The sequence below is a fragment of the Pipra filicauda genome, unplaced genomic scaffold (genome assembly GCF_003945595.2).
Source record: "Pipra filicauda isolate LSUMZ 115617 unplaced genomic scaffold, ASM394559v2 scaffold121_size3267253_pilon, whole genome shotgun sequence".
Taxonomy (NCBI): domain Eukaryota; kingdom Metazoa; phylum Chordata; class Aves; order Passeriformes; family Pipridae; genus Pipra; species Pipra filicauda.
In genome coordinates this window covers 2,383,216-2,401,816 of record NW_024103674.1, presented here as the reverse complement: position 1 = coordinate 2,401,816, position 18,601 = coordinate 2,383,216, and the positions used below count along the sequence as shown (strand labels likewise).

At 52.3% G+C, this 18,601-nt stretch overlaps 2 protein-coding genes across 3 annotated transcripts in view; both read right to left on the bottom strand.

The window, feature by feature from the left end:
• NUP214 (nucleoporin 214) overlaps nt 1-3,822 on the bottom strand; it is a 41,244-nt gene extending 37,422 nt beyond the window's left edge. For both annotated transcript variants that reach the window (XM_027739304.2, XM_027739306.2), the window contains exons 1-5: nt 3,744-3,822; nt 2,002-2,197; nt 1,172-1,323; nt 701-905; nt 156-226 (exon numbers count right to left, since the gene is read on the bottom strand). In XM_027739304.2, coding sequence (XP_027595105.1) covers nt 156-226; nt 701-905; nt 1,172-1,323; nt 2,002-2,197; nt 3,744-3,785 — 666 coding nt within the window. In that variant the 5' untranslated portion in view covers nt 3,786-3,822. The remainder of the gene's footprint in view (nt 1-155; nt 227-700; nt 906-1,171; nt 1,324-2,001; nt 2,198-3,743) is intronic.
• Nucleotides 3,823-5,721: 1,899 nt separating this feature from the next.
• On the bottom strand, nt 5,722-18,219 carry AIF1L (allograft inflammatory factor 1 like). The gene is made up of 5 exons (XM_027739307.2): nt 18,132-18,219; nt 13,208-13,274; nt 10,142-10,183; nt 8,831-8,993; nt 5,722-7,202 (listed from the first exon to the last, which is right to left on the bottom strand). The coding sequence occupies exons 1-5, from the start codon at nt 18,207-18,209 to the stop codon at nt 7,115-7,117; spliced, it is 438 nt and encodes a 145-aa protein (XP_027595108.1). The 5' UTR covers nt 18,210-18,219; the 3' UTR covers nt 5,722-7,114.
• Between the last annotated feature and the right edge of the window lie 382 nt (nt 18,220-18,601).

The following is an 18,601-nucleotide window of genomic DNA, read 5'->3' as shown; positions in this document are numbered from 1 at the left end:
TTGAATATTACTGAAGCACTTGGGCAGCATTACATGGCTCACACTGTGTGCCACCTGACCAAATGCTGTAGCTTCTGATGAAAAAAAAAAGATTAAAAAAATCATATTGCAAAAGTATTGAGCAGACATAAGGCCTTACCATCAACAATACTTACAGGCAGATATTGCACCACGGTGCCATTTTGCCTCCCTACAGCCAGTTGTTTTCCCTTTGGGCTCCAACACACTAAGCAAAAAAAAGATAATTTCATTAGCACCAAGGAACCAAACAGTTACAAGGCCCCACAAAAACAGGACCAGTAAATTCAAACTGCTATATTTTTTTCCCCCCGCAAAAAATCATGAATCTGAATTAAACATGGAATCATCCAGACACAGAGAAAACAAGTCAAAAACCAACAGCTGATGATGTTTATTTGCCTGTTTTCCTGGAAATGAGAGTCAAGCCTGAGACAGCAAAAGCCACAGGTGAGCCCATTTGATAACTCACAAGACTCAGCTGCTCCAATCAACTGGGAAAGAGCAATTTCATTGCAACACACTCTGAGTCTCAAGTTTAAATCTTTCCTTTTTGCAAAGGTTTTTTTTTAACGTTAAGAAACCTCCTCCCGAGACAAACAGCCTGTGTTTTCACACCCATCGACGTGCGCCCGCTCTTCAGCGCCCAACGCTCCGTGTGCCACCTGAGGATGCCACTCACCAGATGTCACAGCCACGGAGGATGGGAGGGTGGCATAGACCTTCACAGAGTCTGTGACCTGCAGGACAGAGATGCTGCCATCGGACAGACAGATGGCCACCATGGGGGGACTGGCAGGGTTCCACTTCAGGTCATTGACTGTGGCCGTGCTCCCCGAGTCCTTGGCCAGTTTGTGGTAAGCAAATGCCTGTTTCTGCTGCTTTGCCTTTTAGGAAAGACAAATACATGAGACAAAGCTGATCACAGAATTCTCCCAAAGTTATAGCTCAAAGCAGTTTTGACCTTTCTATAAATTAATGACTGATAAAAAGACGCAGATTTATGAGCTTACTGAGCAATTCCTTTACAAGACATCTCTCAAAGAGAGAGACAGAAAATCCCACCCCAGCTATTCCTCTCCTCTGCTGTATTCTGAAAAAAAACCAAACCAAAATCTAAACCAAAACCAAACCCACTTTGCACACACTGTACCTGATTCAGGAACGTGCGGACATCGAAAAAGCTGATGAAGGAACCGATCTCACTGGACGTCATACACACAGAGAGGGTGAGATTGTCACAGCTCAGAGCCAGGTGCTGCACAGGAAACTTCATGGGGACCAAGGTACTCTGAACATTCTCCACTGAAAACACAAAAGGAAAAGAAGACAGAATGAAGGGGACAAATTTAAATAGCAAGAACTGTTCTTGTAAAAAAATACAATTAGAACAAGTTTATGCAAAAATCCACGGTCTTATTAACAGCAGCTGTCAAAGATAACATGAAAAACTGAGGAAAACAGAAAAACTGAGGGAAAGGGGTACATTTGTGTGTAGGAAAAGTCAGCCCCACTGCATGGCATCAAACACAGGTGACCCTGAACAGGAGCACAGAGCTCCTGGTGACATGTTCCCAACAGCAATTAAGGTTCTTCCCCCACAGGGTGGTCGGGCACTGAACAGGCTCCCCAGGGCAGTGGTGACAGCCCCAAGGCTGCAAGAGCTCAAGGAGCATTTGGACAAGGCTCTCAAGGATATGGTGGGGTTGTTGGGATGTCCTGTGCAGGGTCAGGAGTTGGACTGATGATCCTTGTGGATCCTTTCCAACTCAGGATATTCTGTGATTCTATGAACTGTACTTCATTTCGGCTACAGGTACAGCAAATATTGTTGCTGCCTTCCCACACAAGAACCTGTGGCAATTCAAACCCATGACAGAGCATGACAAGGTCTGCATCACATATCAGAAACCAAAAGCTCCGTGTCATAAATCCCACATAAACCTGTCCCTGCAAAGACTACGGAATGTCAGCACATCTTACCGATTTTATTGGGATCTTCTCCCAGCTGGTTCTGCATGAGAAGATCTCTGGTGTGGAAGATCTGCAGGCTGGTCCCCCCACCAGCAAAGACCAGCCCATATTTGTTGGACACTGCAAGGAGGCTGGAGCGCTCTTTGGGGAGGTCATCTGGAGCATCAAAGATACGGACCTTCTTCAGGGCTCTGAACTGAAAATCCTGTTGGGAGAGAGTTGGGAAGGAGCTGTTCATGTGCAGGGCAAGAGGAAGGGTTTACTTCAGTTTCCCTAAGGCAGTAAGTGAAAGAGCCTCTCCACAAGAGCTGCAAACTCGTGCCAAGGCAGAGCCCACATTGTTTCTGGCCATCCCAACAAATTTTATGTCTCATCCAGGAAAGACTGAGATCACACCACGTTTTTTCTACTGCCTGAATTTCCCTTCCGCCCAGTGCCTGTGCTCATAAAACCTGCAGGAGCTGAATCTGTTTGGGACATCTGACCTTCTCAGGAACACACCAAAAGCAGCCAAGGGATACAGAGGAAAAGAGAAGGGAATAAAGCAAATACAGAACAGGACTGAACAAAACCTGCTGCTACAAATCACACACTTTCTTACATGGATCTTTGGTTGCCATTGTACCATATGACACACAGAACAGACACAGGTTTTCCTCTCACCCACCCCCAGAAATTACTTCGTACACTCAGATATTTTTTTTTGCATTCATTTCTCTCATAATTCACCTTGTCCTTTTGGAAACAGGAGGGAGAGAAAAGCAGAGTGAGAGATAAAAGCCTCCAAACCCACAAAGTGAATTAAGAAACAGCAGTTGCACTGTTACCAAGCAAAACCTGAGGTTCCCTTTAGGAATGACCCTCCCTTCCCAAGTAGAGAAGGGAGATCTAACACTGGATCTAATGCCAGTAACTCCAATCAAGCATCTGAGTTTTATTTCCAAATTATTCCCAAAGCATTCCGTAAGCGCATTCCTGCAACCTGAGGAACTGCAGGAACTCAGAAACTTCTGCAACACAAAAAGCCCAATTTCCCTGTTTCTGAGGGCAGAAAGCAGCTGCACAAAGACCCACACGTGCTCCAGGAACCTGTTCCCCCGTGTCTCTGCTTACACAGCCCCACGGGAATATCGGGAGACACAGCCAGGGGCCAGGCTGGCACCACACAGCAAGGCTCCAGTTTACACTGCCCCACAGCCCCACGTGCTGCTCCCAAACCCGGGAGATTCCCAGCACAAGGCATGCTCACAGGAGGGCTTAGGAACGCCTCACTCTTGTCCCAGAACAAGGCTCGTCCAACTCTCCTTCATCCCTGGAAGTGTCCAAGGCCAGGCTGGACAGGGCTTGGAGCAACCTGGTCTGGTGGAACGTGTCCCTGCCCACGGCAGGGGGTGGAACGGGATGATCTTTACAGTCCTTTCCAACCATTCTGTGGTTCCTTCCCCAGGAGTTACCAAGACCCCCCTCCATCAAGGCCACGCCAGACTCTCCCTTCCACCCCCTTACAGGAGACTCCGCTGAGAGTCCTCAAGTGCTTCACAGACCCTGCAAGGATGCCCCGAGCCGACCCCGGTTTGTGAGTCCCCAGAGCCCCCTCAGAGCCCATCACCCCCTGCAGCCCAGACCGAGCCCTCCCCAAGCCCTGCTCCCCTCCGGCCCTAAGCCAAGGCCCCTGGGCCGAGTCAAACCGCCTGTCGAACTCCCCTTTCCCCCGGCCGGCGGTCCGCCACCTCACACCATCCGCCCCTCACCTTCATCTCCCGCTCGGGAATCACGTCCATATCGTCCCCCATGGCGGCCCCGGGGCCGCAGTCTCGCCGCCCGCGCCCCGCCGGGACAGTCACCACACACTTCCGCTTCCGCCGGGGCCGCTCTGGCCGCCGCTCTCGCTGCTCCGGGTCCTCCCGGGTCCTCCCGGCGGCACCTGTGGTTAATAAACCCCCTTCCCCTCCGCCCCCCCCCCAGTCAATTAGGTTGGAAAATACCTCAGAGGTTATCGAGTCCGCCTGTGACCGAACACCACCAAGTCAACTAGTCCGTGGCACTCAGTGCCACGTCCGGTCTTTCCTTGCGCACCACCAGGGACGGTGACTCCACCGCCTACCGGGCAGCCCCTTGCGATGTCTAATCGCCCTTTCTGGGAAGAAATTCTTCCTGATGTCCGACCTAAATCTCAAGATTATGTCCTCTCATCCTGATTTTTTCCACATGTTCTGAGGCAGGGCCGGACCCGGTGGGAGCTGCGGGACTCCCATCCCAGCTCTACCCTAAGGAGATCCAGCCCTGCTCCATCCATAGGGGACGTAGGTCGGCTTCATCCTAAGGGGATCCAGCCCGGAGGGGACAGACCCCCCTGCCACCAGGGATGGGGTCTGGCTGTCCCTGCCAGGCAGGCGGCTGCTCCACCCCAGCCATCATCAAAGCAAGGGGCTCTGATGACTTTTCCGTATCAGAGATCGGGTGTTGCTGAAGCTCTGAGCTAATCACGTCCTATCATCCCACGAGGATCAAGTCCAGCTCCTGGCCCTGCCCAGGACACCCCAACAATCCCGCCCAGTCCCTGAGAGTGTTGTCCAAACGCTCCTGGAGCTCTGGCAGCCTTGGGGCCATCACCACTGCCCTGGGGAGCCTGTTCAGTGCCTGACCACCCTCTGGGGGAAGAACCTTTTTCCTGTGTCTGACCTAACCCTCCCCTGACACACCTTTATGCCATTTCCTCAGGTAAAATCCTGTTCCCTTGGTATGGACTGCAGTGGGAGCATAGGGATGCTCTGGGTCAGCCCCTGTACACCTCCAGTTAGGGGTGGCTGAGCTGGAAACACAGAAGCCCTGCGAGCTGGAATAGCTTTATTGTGCTCCAGGGAAACACAAAAGCAGCATGTGGGTTTTTGATCACAACAGGACCTCGATTTCTTTACTTGCTCCTCAAGTTTTGGGGCTTCAGCCCCCACTCAGACAGAACACCAGCACTAGGCATCACCTTACACTCAGCCCTGTGGGGACATGTTGAGAAGAGCTGTGTTCATCTTTAGTAGGTTGTACTACTCTTTTCCAGGACCAAAAAGGACAAGGATTTCCATAGAGGCAGAAGCAGTGATGGCCTTGGGTAGTGACCCAAACTGTGGCAAATCACATCCAAATTTCCCTTGTGTAATAAGCTTCCTTTATTTTCTATCTGAACAAAGGTTTTACACACATAGCCCAGAAAAGCAGGTGCATTCCCAGAGGCTACGAAGCAGCAGAAAGCAGACACAGGGGTCTGATCTCAGGAAAATACTGTCCTTTTGAGAAACACATGGAAACAGTGCACCCAGTCATTCCCCAGGAAACCTGGTCTAACCCTTTTGATAATTCACATTAGACAAGAACCTCAGGCAATTGCTTCAAGAGCAGAGAGGATGAAAAAAAACCACCACACTCTTTCAAGAGAAGCATTGCAAGTGTCTGCTCTTGTTTATTCCTTAAAACAAGCACTGCCACCTGTTCTCTTTCAGTAAATCAGGAAAAAAAAAAAAAGACAGCTTTCAGGAGGTGGCCTCTGTATTTCATCACACAAACTCCATGGCATTTGGTCAGTTATTACAGACAAAGATCAGATCAAGACAGTCCAAACCTATCTCCAGGATCTGCTTAAGGGTTTATATTAACAGTCTTGGACACCAGCTTCCTTAATCTGCAACCAATCATATGGACCAAGCTTCAGAGGAGATAATACAGACTGACACACAGTGTAGGTTCAGGAGATTTATTTTCAGTCCTTGAAGTAGACTGGTGCTGCTTTTGCTCATAATTTTTCTCTCCATTACAGTTTTGGTTTTCACACAAACAGTAGTGAGAATTTTTTTTTTATTTTTTATTTAAAAGTGCAGCCTTTGGCAGGAACAATCAGCCTAGTAGAGTTAATCATCTGTATTTCCTTTAAAAAATGTACTTATTAAACCATGATTTTAAAAAAGTTAAAAGCTGTCAAGAACATTTAAGAAAAGAGTAGGAAAAGGGCAAAGAGCAAACACCTGGGTTCCAGAAACTGTGTGTGGAACAAGAATCACCACAGTAACCAGAGCATGGATAGCACAGTCCCAGTTCACACTGCTTACTTACAGCCATTCTGATTTTGCAGACTTGAGGGCTTATCTATGAGGGAAATGTACCCCATAGGCCCAGGGGACCCAGATGAAACACATACAGGGAGGTCTGCAAAAACCAGAGGGACAGAGCAGCTGCCTGAGGACAGATCCTCATCTGCAACTGGTCTGGCAGGACTTAGTTTGGTCACCCAGCTTCCTTTCACCTGAAGGTTTGACTTCCCCCAGGCACCCTGTGGGGCTGCAAAGGCATCACAGCTTGTTTCTGCACTCCACGGATGGGACAGACAAACAACCCATTCAGAGGTTATGCTCCTGGTCAGATCCAAGTTGAGATTTATCAGGAAGGGGGTCCCTAAGGTGACTTTAACCATCCTCACTCACAGTGGGTGGTGTTGGACCCCTGAGATCTGCCTGCAGGATGAGCCCCCGGAGCAGACAGAAGCTGTCCCTGCAGGCAGCCGTGCCCACCCCAAGCCAAAAGGCCCTGCAGGCAGATCTCTGTGTCAAGCACATCCCCACATCCACCTAGAACATGATCAGACAGAGCCTGATTTGCACTTTGAGGAGATCAGGAGGGGAAGAACTAGTCCGAAGTCAGGAAGCATAGGATGGAGTAGAGAAGGCACTTATTTCTTTTCACCCATTAAGCTGCTCCCAGGGGCTTTGCCAGAGAAATGCTCCATGTCTGGCAGCAAGGCCCTTTAGGTACCTGTTATGACAAGCACAGCTCCGAATCCATATGCTGGGAAGAAAGCAGCTCCTTGTCTGAGAAATGCAGGAAGGGCAGAGGAAAGAGTAAGATCACAGGGTATTTTTTTCTTTTTTGGTCTCACATTACACTTGGTGCTACAGCTTCTGTCTAAGAGATCAAGCAGCAGAAAGACATGAGCTGGGGGTCTCCAGCTTCCCTTGCTGTTCCTCTAAGGCAGGTTAGTTGAAAACTAGGACTGTCCACAGTAAAAAGAGTAACAAAGCACAGGTAACCTCTGTTACAGACAGAAAGCAAACAGTGCCCATTTTTCAGCCTGTCCTCTTCAAGGGAGGCTGGCTATGTCTCTCTCTGGAGGAGGACCAGAAGGTTTTGGGTTGCTTTCATTGGCTTTTCCTTCAAACATCATGACCCTGCAAAACACAACAGATATTACCAATTAAAAAAAAAAAGCAAATGCATCTTTGCCCATCATTAGGCATTATTTGCTGAAAGAGCATCTGGCTCCTCTGCAAAGGGCACCCGATAATTAACAGAGGAGGGAAAGCCAACAGAGGGCAGTGCTGCCAGCCTGGCTTTCCCAGCAGCTTCCAAGAGTGTGTTCCAAAAGTCTCTGCCGGTTTTCCTCTCCGAGCCCAGAGGATTAGCACATTTTATTTAGACAGCCACTTCCGAAATCCCCTGGGCACACACGGCACGCCAAGCGCTCCTGATGCGTAAAAGCAAAAACCACCCCTGGCCCACCTTGCACGAAACCACACAGCACAACATTCAGAAGCCAACACCAAGCAAGCAACAGCAACTACATTCCAGGGAGAGGGCAGGGACAAGGAGCAAGGCACTGGCTATAAGAATCCCAAGCATTTTGCAACCACTAGCACTGTCTTCCTCCCTAAGGACTGCAGCTACGCTGGGAATGCCAGCTGCCTCGATGGATCAAAGGACTGCACTGCTCTTAGGACAGAGTTTTACATTTCTGCTCCTGCTCTAGAGTCCAACAGACAATGGGGTTTCTGTTAGCAAGAGAAGGGACCTGTTTGTGAAAGCTGCTGCAGCTGGGAGGAGGGATGGAAGATATGGGACAGGCTGCAGGCTCAGTCTGGTTCTGTGGAGAAAGAAAGGAGGAGCAGGGATGTCAGAAGTCTGCGTGTGCTTGGAAGACGAGCATCCCAACACACAGAAACAGGGCACACAGTGGGGAGACTCACTGCCAGCAAGAACGTACCAGCTTAGAGGAACCTTCCTCCCAACCTGCCCTGAAAGCTGGCTGTGTTTCTAAAGCTGCCTTCGAAAAGGGGGTAAGGAGGATGGAGAGGAGCTGCTCCTATTCATGGTGGTTACAGACACAAAAGCAGGGCCAGCCTCTGTGGCTGTGAAAGGAAACACCAGGCTTCAATGGGATGGAGATGGAGCCAAGCAAGTGTTTGGAAGCCATTTGTTACAGCAGCACTTTCAGAGCCCCGTTGAGAGGGCAGAGGGGGCCGTGGGAGGCTAGTGCTGGCAGCCTGTACCACAGAAAACCTCTCCCAGCATGAGCCAGCTGTTTCAAGTATGTGCCCCATCTCCTACCGCCTCCAAAAAATCAGGCAGGGACAGACCATCCTGTGGGAAACAGGAGCCAGCACTGCTGGTGTTGGCAGGACCATCATTAACCACTAAAGTCCTGCCACCATCCACAGGGGAAGCCTCTGCCCCAAAGCCAGCAGGAGCCTCAGGGAAGAGACAGGAAGAAGTCCTGCAGTGTGGAATGCCTGCACACCCTCGGGAAAGGAGGAGATCACTCCCACTGAGCACGTGGGAGGAAGCCTGTGCTAACACACAGCAGGCAGCTCTGCTGGGAGCACTTGCCACTGCTCAGCCTGGACATGGGCTTATACACCCTCTCATGTCACTCTGCAGACTCCCCCTTCACAAGGGTCCTGTCTCCCTCCACAGTCACTGAGCATGCACAGCTCCACCTCTACCAGACAGAGCAGCTTGTGGCTTCCCAGCTCCCCAGCTCAGGTCCTGTGTCTTTCCTGCTCCACCCCGGGACACTCACAGTTTAAGCACAGCAGAACGTTTTCCAAGCATCACGTTGACAAAGTCCTGGTATGAGATGGTGTCGCTGACCCCTCCAGTCACCTCAGAGATCATCTTCTTCAGTTCTAGGTGGGTCTTGGGAGCCCCCAGCTTCTCCATCATCCTTTTGACAGACATCAAATCTACAAGAATATGGAAATGTGACCACACTGAGCATAGACTAACCCTAGGGACAGAGCCATGAGTTCCCACCTCAGCTGTGGACTCCACGACTGACAGCATTAAGCTGTTGCCAAAAGCCACTAGAAGCCTTCCAGTACAGTTTACTGCTGTACTGCCCAGTAAAGAGCATCACTGCCCAGTTATGCAGCTCAGGATAAAAGCACCACACACACAGAAGAGGGACAACTCTCCTAGTGCTCCAGAGACACGTGGGGACACTGCTCTCCAGCTCGGAGTGCGGTGCCAAGAATCACAAGGATGGGGAGGAGGGAAGCAAGACCGGGGTTAAAGCTGGAGACAAACAAGCTGTGGGGAGCAGGCGCCCCTGCCCAGCGCCACAGGCCATTTCCTTCCACTGCACTGCTGCCTGCTGAGACCTGCGGGCCCCTTCCCTCCCGGAAACCCTGAGTCAGGCCTCTTCCAGCTCCCCACAGGCTTCGCTTCAGCTGGAGGACTGGTGGAGGAGGGGAATGAGGCAGCAGCCTCCTGGAAGGGCACAGGTCACAAGTGGTTACACTTCTATGTCAGCTCCAGGCCTGCAGAAGGCTGGGTCTTTATGTAACTGGTGCTTTCTGGACCCAAAGCAGGGTTGCTCAGCTGAGCCAGACTCACACCCAAGTCCTTTGCTTCCCTCTGCTCCCCTCCCTGCAAAGCAAAGAGCTGCTCTGCACCAGAAGTACTCATGGATTTATACAGCTTCTGCTTCAAGCCAGGCAAACCCCAGGATTGCCCAAGCCCTGCGGCTTCCCAGCTCTGGATTCCCAGCTTTCCAGCAGAGGATTGAGAAGAAAGCCTCCACAAAGAAAAAAAGGAAAAGAAAAAAAGGATTTAGAGCAGAAAGAAGTGGAGGAGCTAAACAGAACTCCAGGAGAACAGGACTGAGAAGAGCTTAGATCTTGAAGTAGGCAAGGAGAGACTAAGGAAGCTGAGAGGCAAGACCTAGAAATCCAAGGAAGCTCCTGGCTGAAAAATCAAGATTCAAGCAAGGCTGGGCACAGAAAAGCCCACAAGTTTTCCTTCTCAGCACCACAAAGCAGCAGATACAGCAGCAGACATCACCTCAGCAGACTGTTGTTCTTCCAGCCCAGCATCCCTCAGAGTCACTCACCAATCTCCCCTTGGTTGTTCAGGTCAAACTCCATGTATTTCTCTGGAAGAGACACAGAAGCAAGTTAGCAGGACACTAGAGTAGGGGATGTGCAGGGCTTTAGAGCGCTGCCTGCTTGGGGCAATGAAATAAAAGATATGGAGATAACATTGATATACTGCTGAATGCAAACTTCAGAGGGGGAGACCATCTCAAGGCCTCATTTTAGTACCCTTATCTCAGTTCTAGGGCTCTAGAATTAAGTACTCTGTAATTGTGGCTGCTTTTCACTTAAGCTGAAGGAAAACACTGGCATGAGAACAAGGTATCGGCTAGCTATGAGCAGCGTTAAAAGGTTTCCAGCCAGAAAAACAAAGCTCTGAACAGCCTCCCAGAAGGAGTAGCAAGGAAAACAAACCCCTGAGCACTCCCAAGATGAAGCTTGATCGGCTTAGGAGGGGGATTAAATGACGCAGTTGCCTGCAATAACGAGGGAGAGACTCCACAGTCCTCCCAGCACTGTGCTCGCTCCCAGGGCAGCTCCTGCCAGGAGAGATGCTCAAGGACCACATCAAGAGGGCCAAGCCAAGAACATGCCTGGGAGCAGTGATGCTGGAGCAGGTTTTTTTGCCCTTCCAGCCTGCTGTCAAACACTGCTGACTCGAGCAACTCCAGCATTCTCAGAGAAAGGCAGAACCTGCTCCAGAAGGTCTGATTAGCTCGGCAGGACAAAAACTCTCACGCTGTAACAGGCAGAGCACTGATTTCAGTTAGAAAATTCAGGAATTCCATCCCATGCAGTTTCTGCCCTTTGGAGTGGTACACCTGGGCTTCCTACAACTCCCCCCCCCTCCCTTGCTGTTCCCCATTTAGACTTTAAGCTCTTCAGGCAAGGATTTGTCTGTCTTACAGACCATACAGCTCCCAGCGCCTCAGGGGGCCCTCCATCATCTCAACTGTGCTAAATGAAAAGAGCAAGATGCAAGATGCCTGCTGCCACCATCCATCAGTACTGAGCTGGAGAAATCACCACTTGCCCTGCAGTTAGCACTCACTCCCCACAACAGCCCCCGAGGACTCAAATTAACTGAGTCCTTCCAGGTCGCTCCTTTCCCCCAGGAAGGAAAATGGAAAAGACCTTTTGCCTCTCCTCCAGGGACACCAGCAAGCAGACGAGCGTGAACAAAGAAGTGGCAGGCTAATTTAAGGAGTCAAAGGGAAGAGTGGTTATTGCACAGAGCAGAGCCTTCCCAGGACCTGTGCTTCCAAAGAAAATTGCTGGGTTAAGTGGACTGATGGGCAGGTAAGGGCAGGAAGCAGAGGAATGGCTTGGATATGTTCACCTGGGTCTCAGCCCATGGATTACTGCTGTCATGAGCTGACCAAGACAGACCTACGGGAGTATCACATACAAACCAAAGCTGCTCACGCTTCAGGCAGGAGTAAATGTCTCCCTTCAAGCATCCAGCAACTGATCAAAGATGAAATTGGGGTTGTAACACGTGCTTAGGGACCAAAGCAATGCTTAATGTGGGACTGTCTCTCCCCACACTCTGCCCCACCATAACGACCTTGTGCAAATGAACTGCTGCCTCCCTGGCAGGGGTCAGACACCCCAGCATGTGCCTGGGGACACAAACCCTGCTCTGCCACATCCCTGCCCAGCACATGTTTTCTTTTCTTCTCATCTGACACTTTGCCAAAAGTGCAGAGAACAGAGGCAGCTTTACACCAGCCTCAGCTTGCACACTGATCTCTTCCTCCCACCCCAGTGGCAGGGATTTAGTGGGGCAAAACCATGCGTGGTCCCTCCCTCACAAATACACTTACACCAACACTGCACAGGAGTTCCATAGGCCCAGCTGGGAGGTGCAGCAGGAAGGGCAGCAGAGAAGAAACACTCCCCCCATCATCACACAATGAGCTGCTTGTTGGGGGAGCTGGAGGAGGCGATGGAGAGTGGGACAGGCCACGGAGGCAAACTCACGAGGCAGCAGGAGGAGATGCCAAAGGCTCTCATTACAGGGAATTCTGTGCCTGTGACCTACAGTTGCAATGTTTGAAGAGCCCCAATTGTGATGGGAAAAAAATAATGCAGGGCTGCAGCCAAAAGCCAAAGTCACACAAAAGGCAACAGAAAGGGAACGGGGAGCACAGGAGGCTCCTCTGTGCCCGGCAGGGTAAGGGATCACAAAACCCCAGCCAGCTTCTTCCATGCTGGATTGCAAAGCCAAAATTCAAAGGGAAATAGCAGACAATGCCTGAAATGGAAGCAAGGTCAGGTTTTATTTGGTTAGAGCCAGGCTGAGGACAAGCCTTGAGGGCAGTGTGACGCACAGGCATGTTTTCTCAACTCCCTTCAGCCACTGCTTGGAAAGAAAGTAGAAGTACCCAGAACAGCCCTGCCAGATCTTGTCCTGTAACCAGTTTGGGGACAAGCTCCAGAGGACTCCAGGCTTTTGAGCTGTTTCTCTATTCCTTGTCCCAACAAATGGCCCAAACCTAAGCACTAGATCCGCTGACCCACTGGAGTTAGGCTTTGGCCAGGACTAGACACATTACTGCCATTGCCTCCAGGGTCAAGTGGCTGGGGAAGGACCAGATCAGACTGATGAAACTTTTGAGCAGAGGAAGTCCCCAACTTCTTCAGAAAGCAGCCGAGACTTCTGCTCTGTGGGAAGAGGTCCTCCTACTCACTGGGAAAAAAAAAAAAAAGGTCCAGCTATTGCATGGTCCATTATGCCAGTTAGCTTGTGTGGGTAACTAGACAGAAACCATCCTCCTTCACTGCTCCTCATAGTTTTGCCCACGCAGCAGGTTTTGCAGTAATAGCAGCCACCAGGCAGGATGTCTGCAGGGTGACATGTCCCTGCCTTGCAAGTGGGAGAAACACAAAGGCTCATGTGGAAAACACCCCTCCAGGGAGTTTCAATGAGTTCCATAAGCAAGGGGGAGGCATCCATCCCAGCTCAGTCACTTGTATTTGGCAGAGAATCTCAGGCTGGTAAGATCCAAGTGCTGAGGAAAATAACCTGGTTCAGGGCAAACAGTCAGGCTGAAAGGACAGGGAAACCCTCCAGTTCTCACCTTTGAATGCTGCCAACTTCTCCTCCAGGTCTTCTTCATCACTGAACTTTGGATCACAGAGAAATTCCTATGACAGAAAAAAATAATAGCCCCAAGGTTAAAGATGCAAAGGAAAACACCTTAGAGGGCATGTACAGAGGCAGCATTACCCAGAAGACCCACACAACTCCCAGAGAGCCACAGCTGAGCAACAGCACCAGGAGACTTGGAGATGGGCTGAATCCCTCCATACCTTGTCATTAGAATTCCAGTGCAAAGGGAATCCCTCCAGTGCCTCAGATTTCCCACCAGCAGCTTGAGGGAAGATGGGACCCCACATGCCTTTGGAATAACTGCATGAAACCCCATCTTCTTGCTTACCCAAGGTTTCAGCTCCCCACTGAAAGCTTAAGCACATATAGCATGTGGACTGGGCACCTATTCCCAGCAAGGGCTCCTAGTCCTTGCAAAAAGCACTCTTATCTCACACTTCAAACTCTTGGATAACTCCGAGGGCTTGCAAATAGAACAGGCAAAGTTTGCAGAATGTCATACACCCAGGAGGACGGGGGTGTGGGGCTAAGGGACAGGCTCTCACTCTCTCAGACCAGCTATCCATTTTCTCCCCGTACCCTGCTCACGCTGGAGGGGAAATCCTGGGTCACTTCTGGTCACTTGTGCCTAGCCCCACCTCAAAAACCTTCGGATACCCAAGAGAACAGACCACAACTTGCACAGCCAGCTCTGCTGCTTTGCCCTGCCAGCAACACCCCCCTGCAGCTGTGAGCAGCAGGGTCTTGCTCCTGTCCCTGCCCTCCCACACCGCCCAGCTCCAGCGAGCCCAGCACAGCTTAATGACTCGATCTGTGTTCAGCAACAACACCACATTCTTCAGTGTAGAAATCATTAACATCTGCACAGCTTATGCATGGCCTGTCCAGGACAAACCCCTCCAGGGGTTAGTGGATGGAGGGCTGAGGCTGTTCCCTACCCTGGGCATGTGTTCCTCACTGTTGTTCTCCATGCTCATGGGGAAGACAGGAGTGGGTCACTAAGAGATGAGGATTTCTGGCACTGGTAGTGCTGGGGCAGCATTGCTTGTGATTAATGAGACCATCTACCCAATGAAGCCCCACCTGCAGGCACTAAGACACCAGGACTGCACGAGGTCCACAAGCCCAACAGTAAGCCAAATGCTCTCCAGCCTCCGGAGCACACTCATTCCTTCCAGAAGGAAGGCTGAATCCAGCTATCCTCAGGTGTGATGAACTGTGGCAGTCCAGCTGCTGGGCAAGCTCCAGCAAAGACACAGCCCCAAACTCATGCCTGGTTCTGCTGCCACAGCCAGCCTTGTGTGCTGATCACTGTCAGTCACGCTGATCCTGCTCCTGTGCTCTGAGTCCCTCCAGCCCACACGCCTGGAGCTGCTTCCTCCTTCCTCACTGGGACAGGGGAGCTCAGACCTGCCCAGGGAGTCCTCAAACCTTCACTGCCAGTTAACCACTGCTATGGCAAGTCTTTTACCTGCAGTTGAACTAAGGTTTTGTAGGAAGCCCACTAGGACAGAAGTGACTGCCATCCTGTCCTCCCACCTCGTGAACCACAGACAGAGACCATGGCCACTAAACCAGTGTGACACTGACTTCCCTCATCACCATGGTCACCAACTCAAATTGAGAGCTGTGGTGAAAAGTGGCATTCCCAGTTCCTTCTTTTGCTCTCCTTTGCCAACTCAGTTTCATTTATCTCAGTTATTTCTACCCAGGGGTATCATTTACCAGCCCAACACAAAGGCCCCAATTGAGCTCTGAGACTTGGGCCCAGGCAGCAGCAGAAGTCACCAGAGACTGGAGTAGTGTTACCTGCTGCCATCGCCACTGAAGAGCCTCTGGGGAAGGCAAACATCACTGAAAAACAACACAAGGTCAAAGCACCTCCTGACCACCAGGTCATAGCTTCACTCCTGCCCTGCAGGAGCAGCAAACAGCTTCCGCCTACCAGCAGGACAGAGTGTGTGAAAGCAGAGCACAGCATCTCTCTGAGAGCAAGAAGCAGCACAGAAATGGTGAAGACCAAAGGGAATGCTACATCCATACGTGATGGCTGAGGGCCACGTGCCCAGGAGCCCACCAGCCCCTGGCAGCAAGGTACAAGAGCAGGACAGGTGACATTGCACACATCTGTGCAACCCCTTGAGTTTCAACCTGAGGGGGACTGGATAGACCACCAGCATCCCAGCTCTGCTCCAGGTGGAAGGAAGCAATAGGGGGGTGTATTTGAAAGGCATTCCACCCTCCACATTGTATGGGAGCTGGGCTGTGACTGCGATAAGGCAAACACTCACAATAGCACACAGGAATTCAGTCCCCAGGGCCTGTGACTCAGAGTGGCTGAAGTTCCTCCTAGAGCCCTTTGCTAAAGTTCCCATTTTAAGGGGCATGTTCTATTAATAAGAACTGCCTAATAAGCCTCTCCCCCGCTCCTGCCCTGAGCAGCCTTTCTTGAGCTGTTGAGAGACTTTTCTAAGCCAATAACCTCAGCCACACAAGTCCCAGCTACCTGCAAGGCAACCTGAGCAAAAACAGATTCTTCCTTGCTCCCCAAAAAGGTGACCCCACCTGGCAGGCCAAGCTCTTACTGGGATATTTAAGTGCTCAATGCCAGCTGCCCTGCCTTCTGGTGCTGGGAAGGGGCTGAGGGATGCTCCTGCCTGCCCTGGATGAAAGAAGTGGGCACCTGCTCTCTAACAGGCTGAATTTCTTCCCCACAGCCCAGCGTATTAGTGGGTAAAACTAGGTTGAAACTAATCTGTGCTGGATTAGACTTGCCACCTTGATGCACGAGGCTGAACAATGTGATAGCGTTCCCCAGGAAGAGGGGAACAGGCAAGAGGGGAGCCCAGAGGAGCATTTCAAGCTGGAAGAGAGAAGTCAGTACTAAGACTCAGCTGTCCTTCAGCAGCACATGTGCACTCAGGATGCTGCCTGCCAGACCCTTATCCCAGTGAGAGCTGCAGGGAAGAAACCAGCCAGGAAAACAGGGCTGGGAGGGAGCTAATTGTTAGGATGAGACAATGAGATTAAGCCTGACAGGAATTTGGCCTGATTGGTTTTATTAGGAGTACTTGACTGTTTTACAGCCCTGGGGCTCTTCAGGTCTTGGGAAACCCCCTCTCTGGCTCCAGCCACAATATCAGCCCAAGTTTCTATCAGCTCTGTGACGGAGAGGTGTGCAAATGTTCACTGCACTCCCCCCACTGCCACGCAGAGCTGGCAGAGAGACCAAAGCAGGGCAGCATGGGGGCTGCTGCCCTGAGCACGATGGCTTCTCAGGATCCACGGGCAGCTGCTACCCATGCTATCTGCAGCTTGGTTTTGAGCTGCTCAAACCCCCTCTCCCAGCACTGAGCCGACACACAGGACAGCAAGGATGCAAACAAGCAGCTCCATCAGCAGTTATGTAGCTTGTTTTGGTTTTTGTCATACAAACCTCACCCAAAGGAAAAGCCAGAAGTGATGGCAGCTTAGGGGACTGATAGGAGCTTCTGTCCTATGTGTGGGAGAAGGAAGATGCCCCAGCCCCGGAACACAGCAGTGGCACACCAGCAGCATCCCAGGAAGCACAACTTCCCAGACTCAGTCCTACAGCTCCCACCAGCTGAAAGATCACATATCCATCCTGTGCCTGAGTGATGCTGGAGGGTGGTTCTGGAGCAGCAGAAACTGCAGCAGTAAGTACAACACAGTCCCTTCATCCTCAACCTAAGGGCCAACACCACCTTGGCTAGGGGAGATACCTTAGGCCCACCTATGCACCTTCTTGGAGCAGAGTATGCCATGTCTGCCTTCCAAGGGCTCCTTTTTAGCCAAGTGCTCTTATTCTACACCTTAATCCTGCAGCACCTCTTTTTCCACTCTTTTTCCACAGCACACCCTAGTTTCTAATTAATTGAATTATTTCTAATGACTTAATTCCCTCTCCAGTGACCTACATAAACTTCACCTCCACTGTCTCACTGCTGTCTGGTGGAACATATTGGCACTTTTCACAGCTCAGGCAGTGTGAGGGCAAGGTGAGCCACCATCTCTTCTGGGCTCTCATCTTGTGCAGTGATTTGACTTCTCCACCTGTAACACTAAGGTGCCACTGGCTATAGGAGCAGGCAACCACCAAACCCACCTGGAAACTACGCTAAAAATCCCAGCGCTGATTGTTTCAAGGTTAAACCCTTCTTTTCTCCCTCAGGACCGCTCTTAGCCGGGAGGGATGCCAAGAGAACTGCCCCTGCCGCCATGCCAAGCAAGGGACAGGGTAAGCCTGACGCTCTGGGGAAAGGACCTTGCCTGACCCTGGCATGAAGGGCACGAAGCCCAGTGCACTTTGCACTAATCCAGGAGCTGCCATTCCCCCTGCCCAAGGCTTGGGGCATGTCCAGCCATCCTGGGCTACTTATTCATCACCCGCTGTAGTGAAAAGCTAAAAAGGCTGGAGTCAGCTCTGAGCAGCAGCTCCTCATTCCGGGAAGAAGTCGAGGAAGAAGCTGAAGTGCTCAATACAGTGGAGGGGAGGTTGAAGTCCTCCAGGAGAACAATAGCCCCTGTTCTTGCTGGAGCAAGTTCCCAAGGGGACTTTCACGGCAGCTGGTCCCCAGGGCACCCACCGGCCCCGCTCGGATCTGCCGGGGTGCGGGCGCTGCGGGGAAAGAGCCGCCTGCGAGGGCAGCACCAAGGGCGGCGGGGATGGAGCACGAGCCCCGCAGAGCCCCCCTGCCTCCTCTGGCCGCATCCCCCTCTCCAAAGGGGCTCAGGCAAAGGGGGCCGCAGCTCCCCTTACACCCACCGCCCTCCTCCTCCTCCTCCCCGGGGCAGCCCCCTCCCCTCCCGGCCGCCCCCAGCCCGTTCCCCCGCCGGGCTGGGGTCGGCCCGGGGGACGGCCCCCGCCGCACCTTGTTGATCTCCTCCAGCCGCCCGTCCTGCGGGGCTCTCCGCAGCCCCCCGCCGCTCGGCCGGCGCGGAGCCGCCATCGCACCGAGCCGCCCCGCGCCCGCCGCCGCCTTAAATAGGGGCGGGCAGGGCCGGGCCGGGCCCTCCGCCCCCCGCCCTTAACCCCTTCCTGGCCGAGCCTGCCCCGCGCCGGGAGGGCAGCGCGGACCCGCGGGGGGCTCGATGTACCGAGCGCGGTGGGGAGGCACCGCCGCCCGCGGGCTCCCCGCGGCGGGGAAGGGACCGGCCCCCTCTGCCCATCGGGCATCGCTCCGCAGCCGCCCCGGGATGGGCATCCCCGCGCCGCGGCTCCCCGCCGGTACCGGCGGCGGGTCCGCGGGTGCCCCGTGGGGCGATACGCTTCCAGCTGCTGGATAGACCCTGGAGCGCGAGCAGCGGGAAGAGGGATGGACCGAGGGACGGCCACAGCCGG

Excerpts from the sequence above, each read along its gene's own strand:
- AIF1L (XM_027739307.2), bottom strand. The coding sequence starts at position 18,209 with ATGGCGGCTCCGCGCCGGCCGAGCGGCGGGGGGCTGCGGAGAGCCCCG. Across the intron at positions 8,994-10,141 it reads GAACAACCAAGGGGAGATTG|ATTTGATGTCTGTCAAAAGG; the intron begins GTGAGTGACTCT and ends ATATTCTTGTAG. Across the intron at positions 7,203-8,830 it reads CGTTCTGCTGTGCTTAAACT|GGTCATGATGTTTGAAGGAA; the intron begins GTGAGTGTCCCG and ends TGTGTTTTGCAG.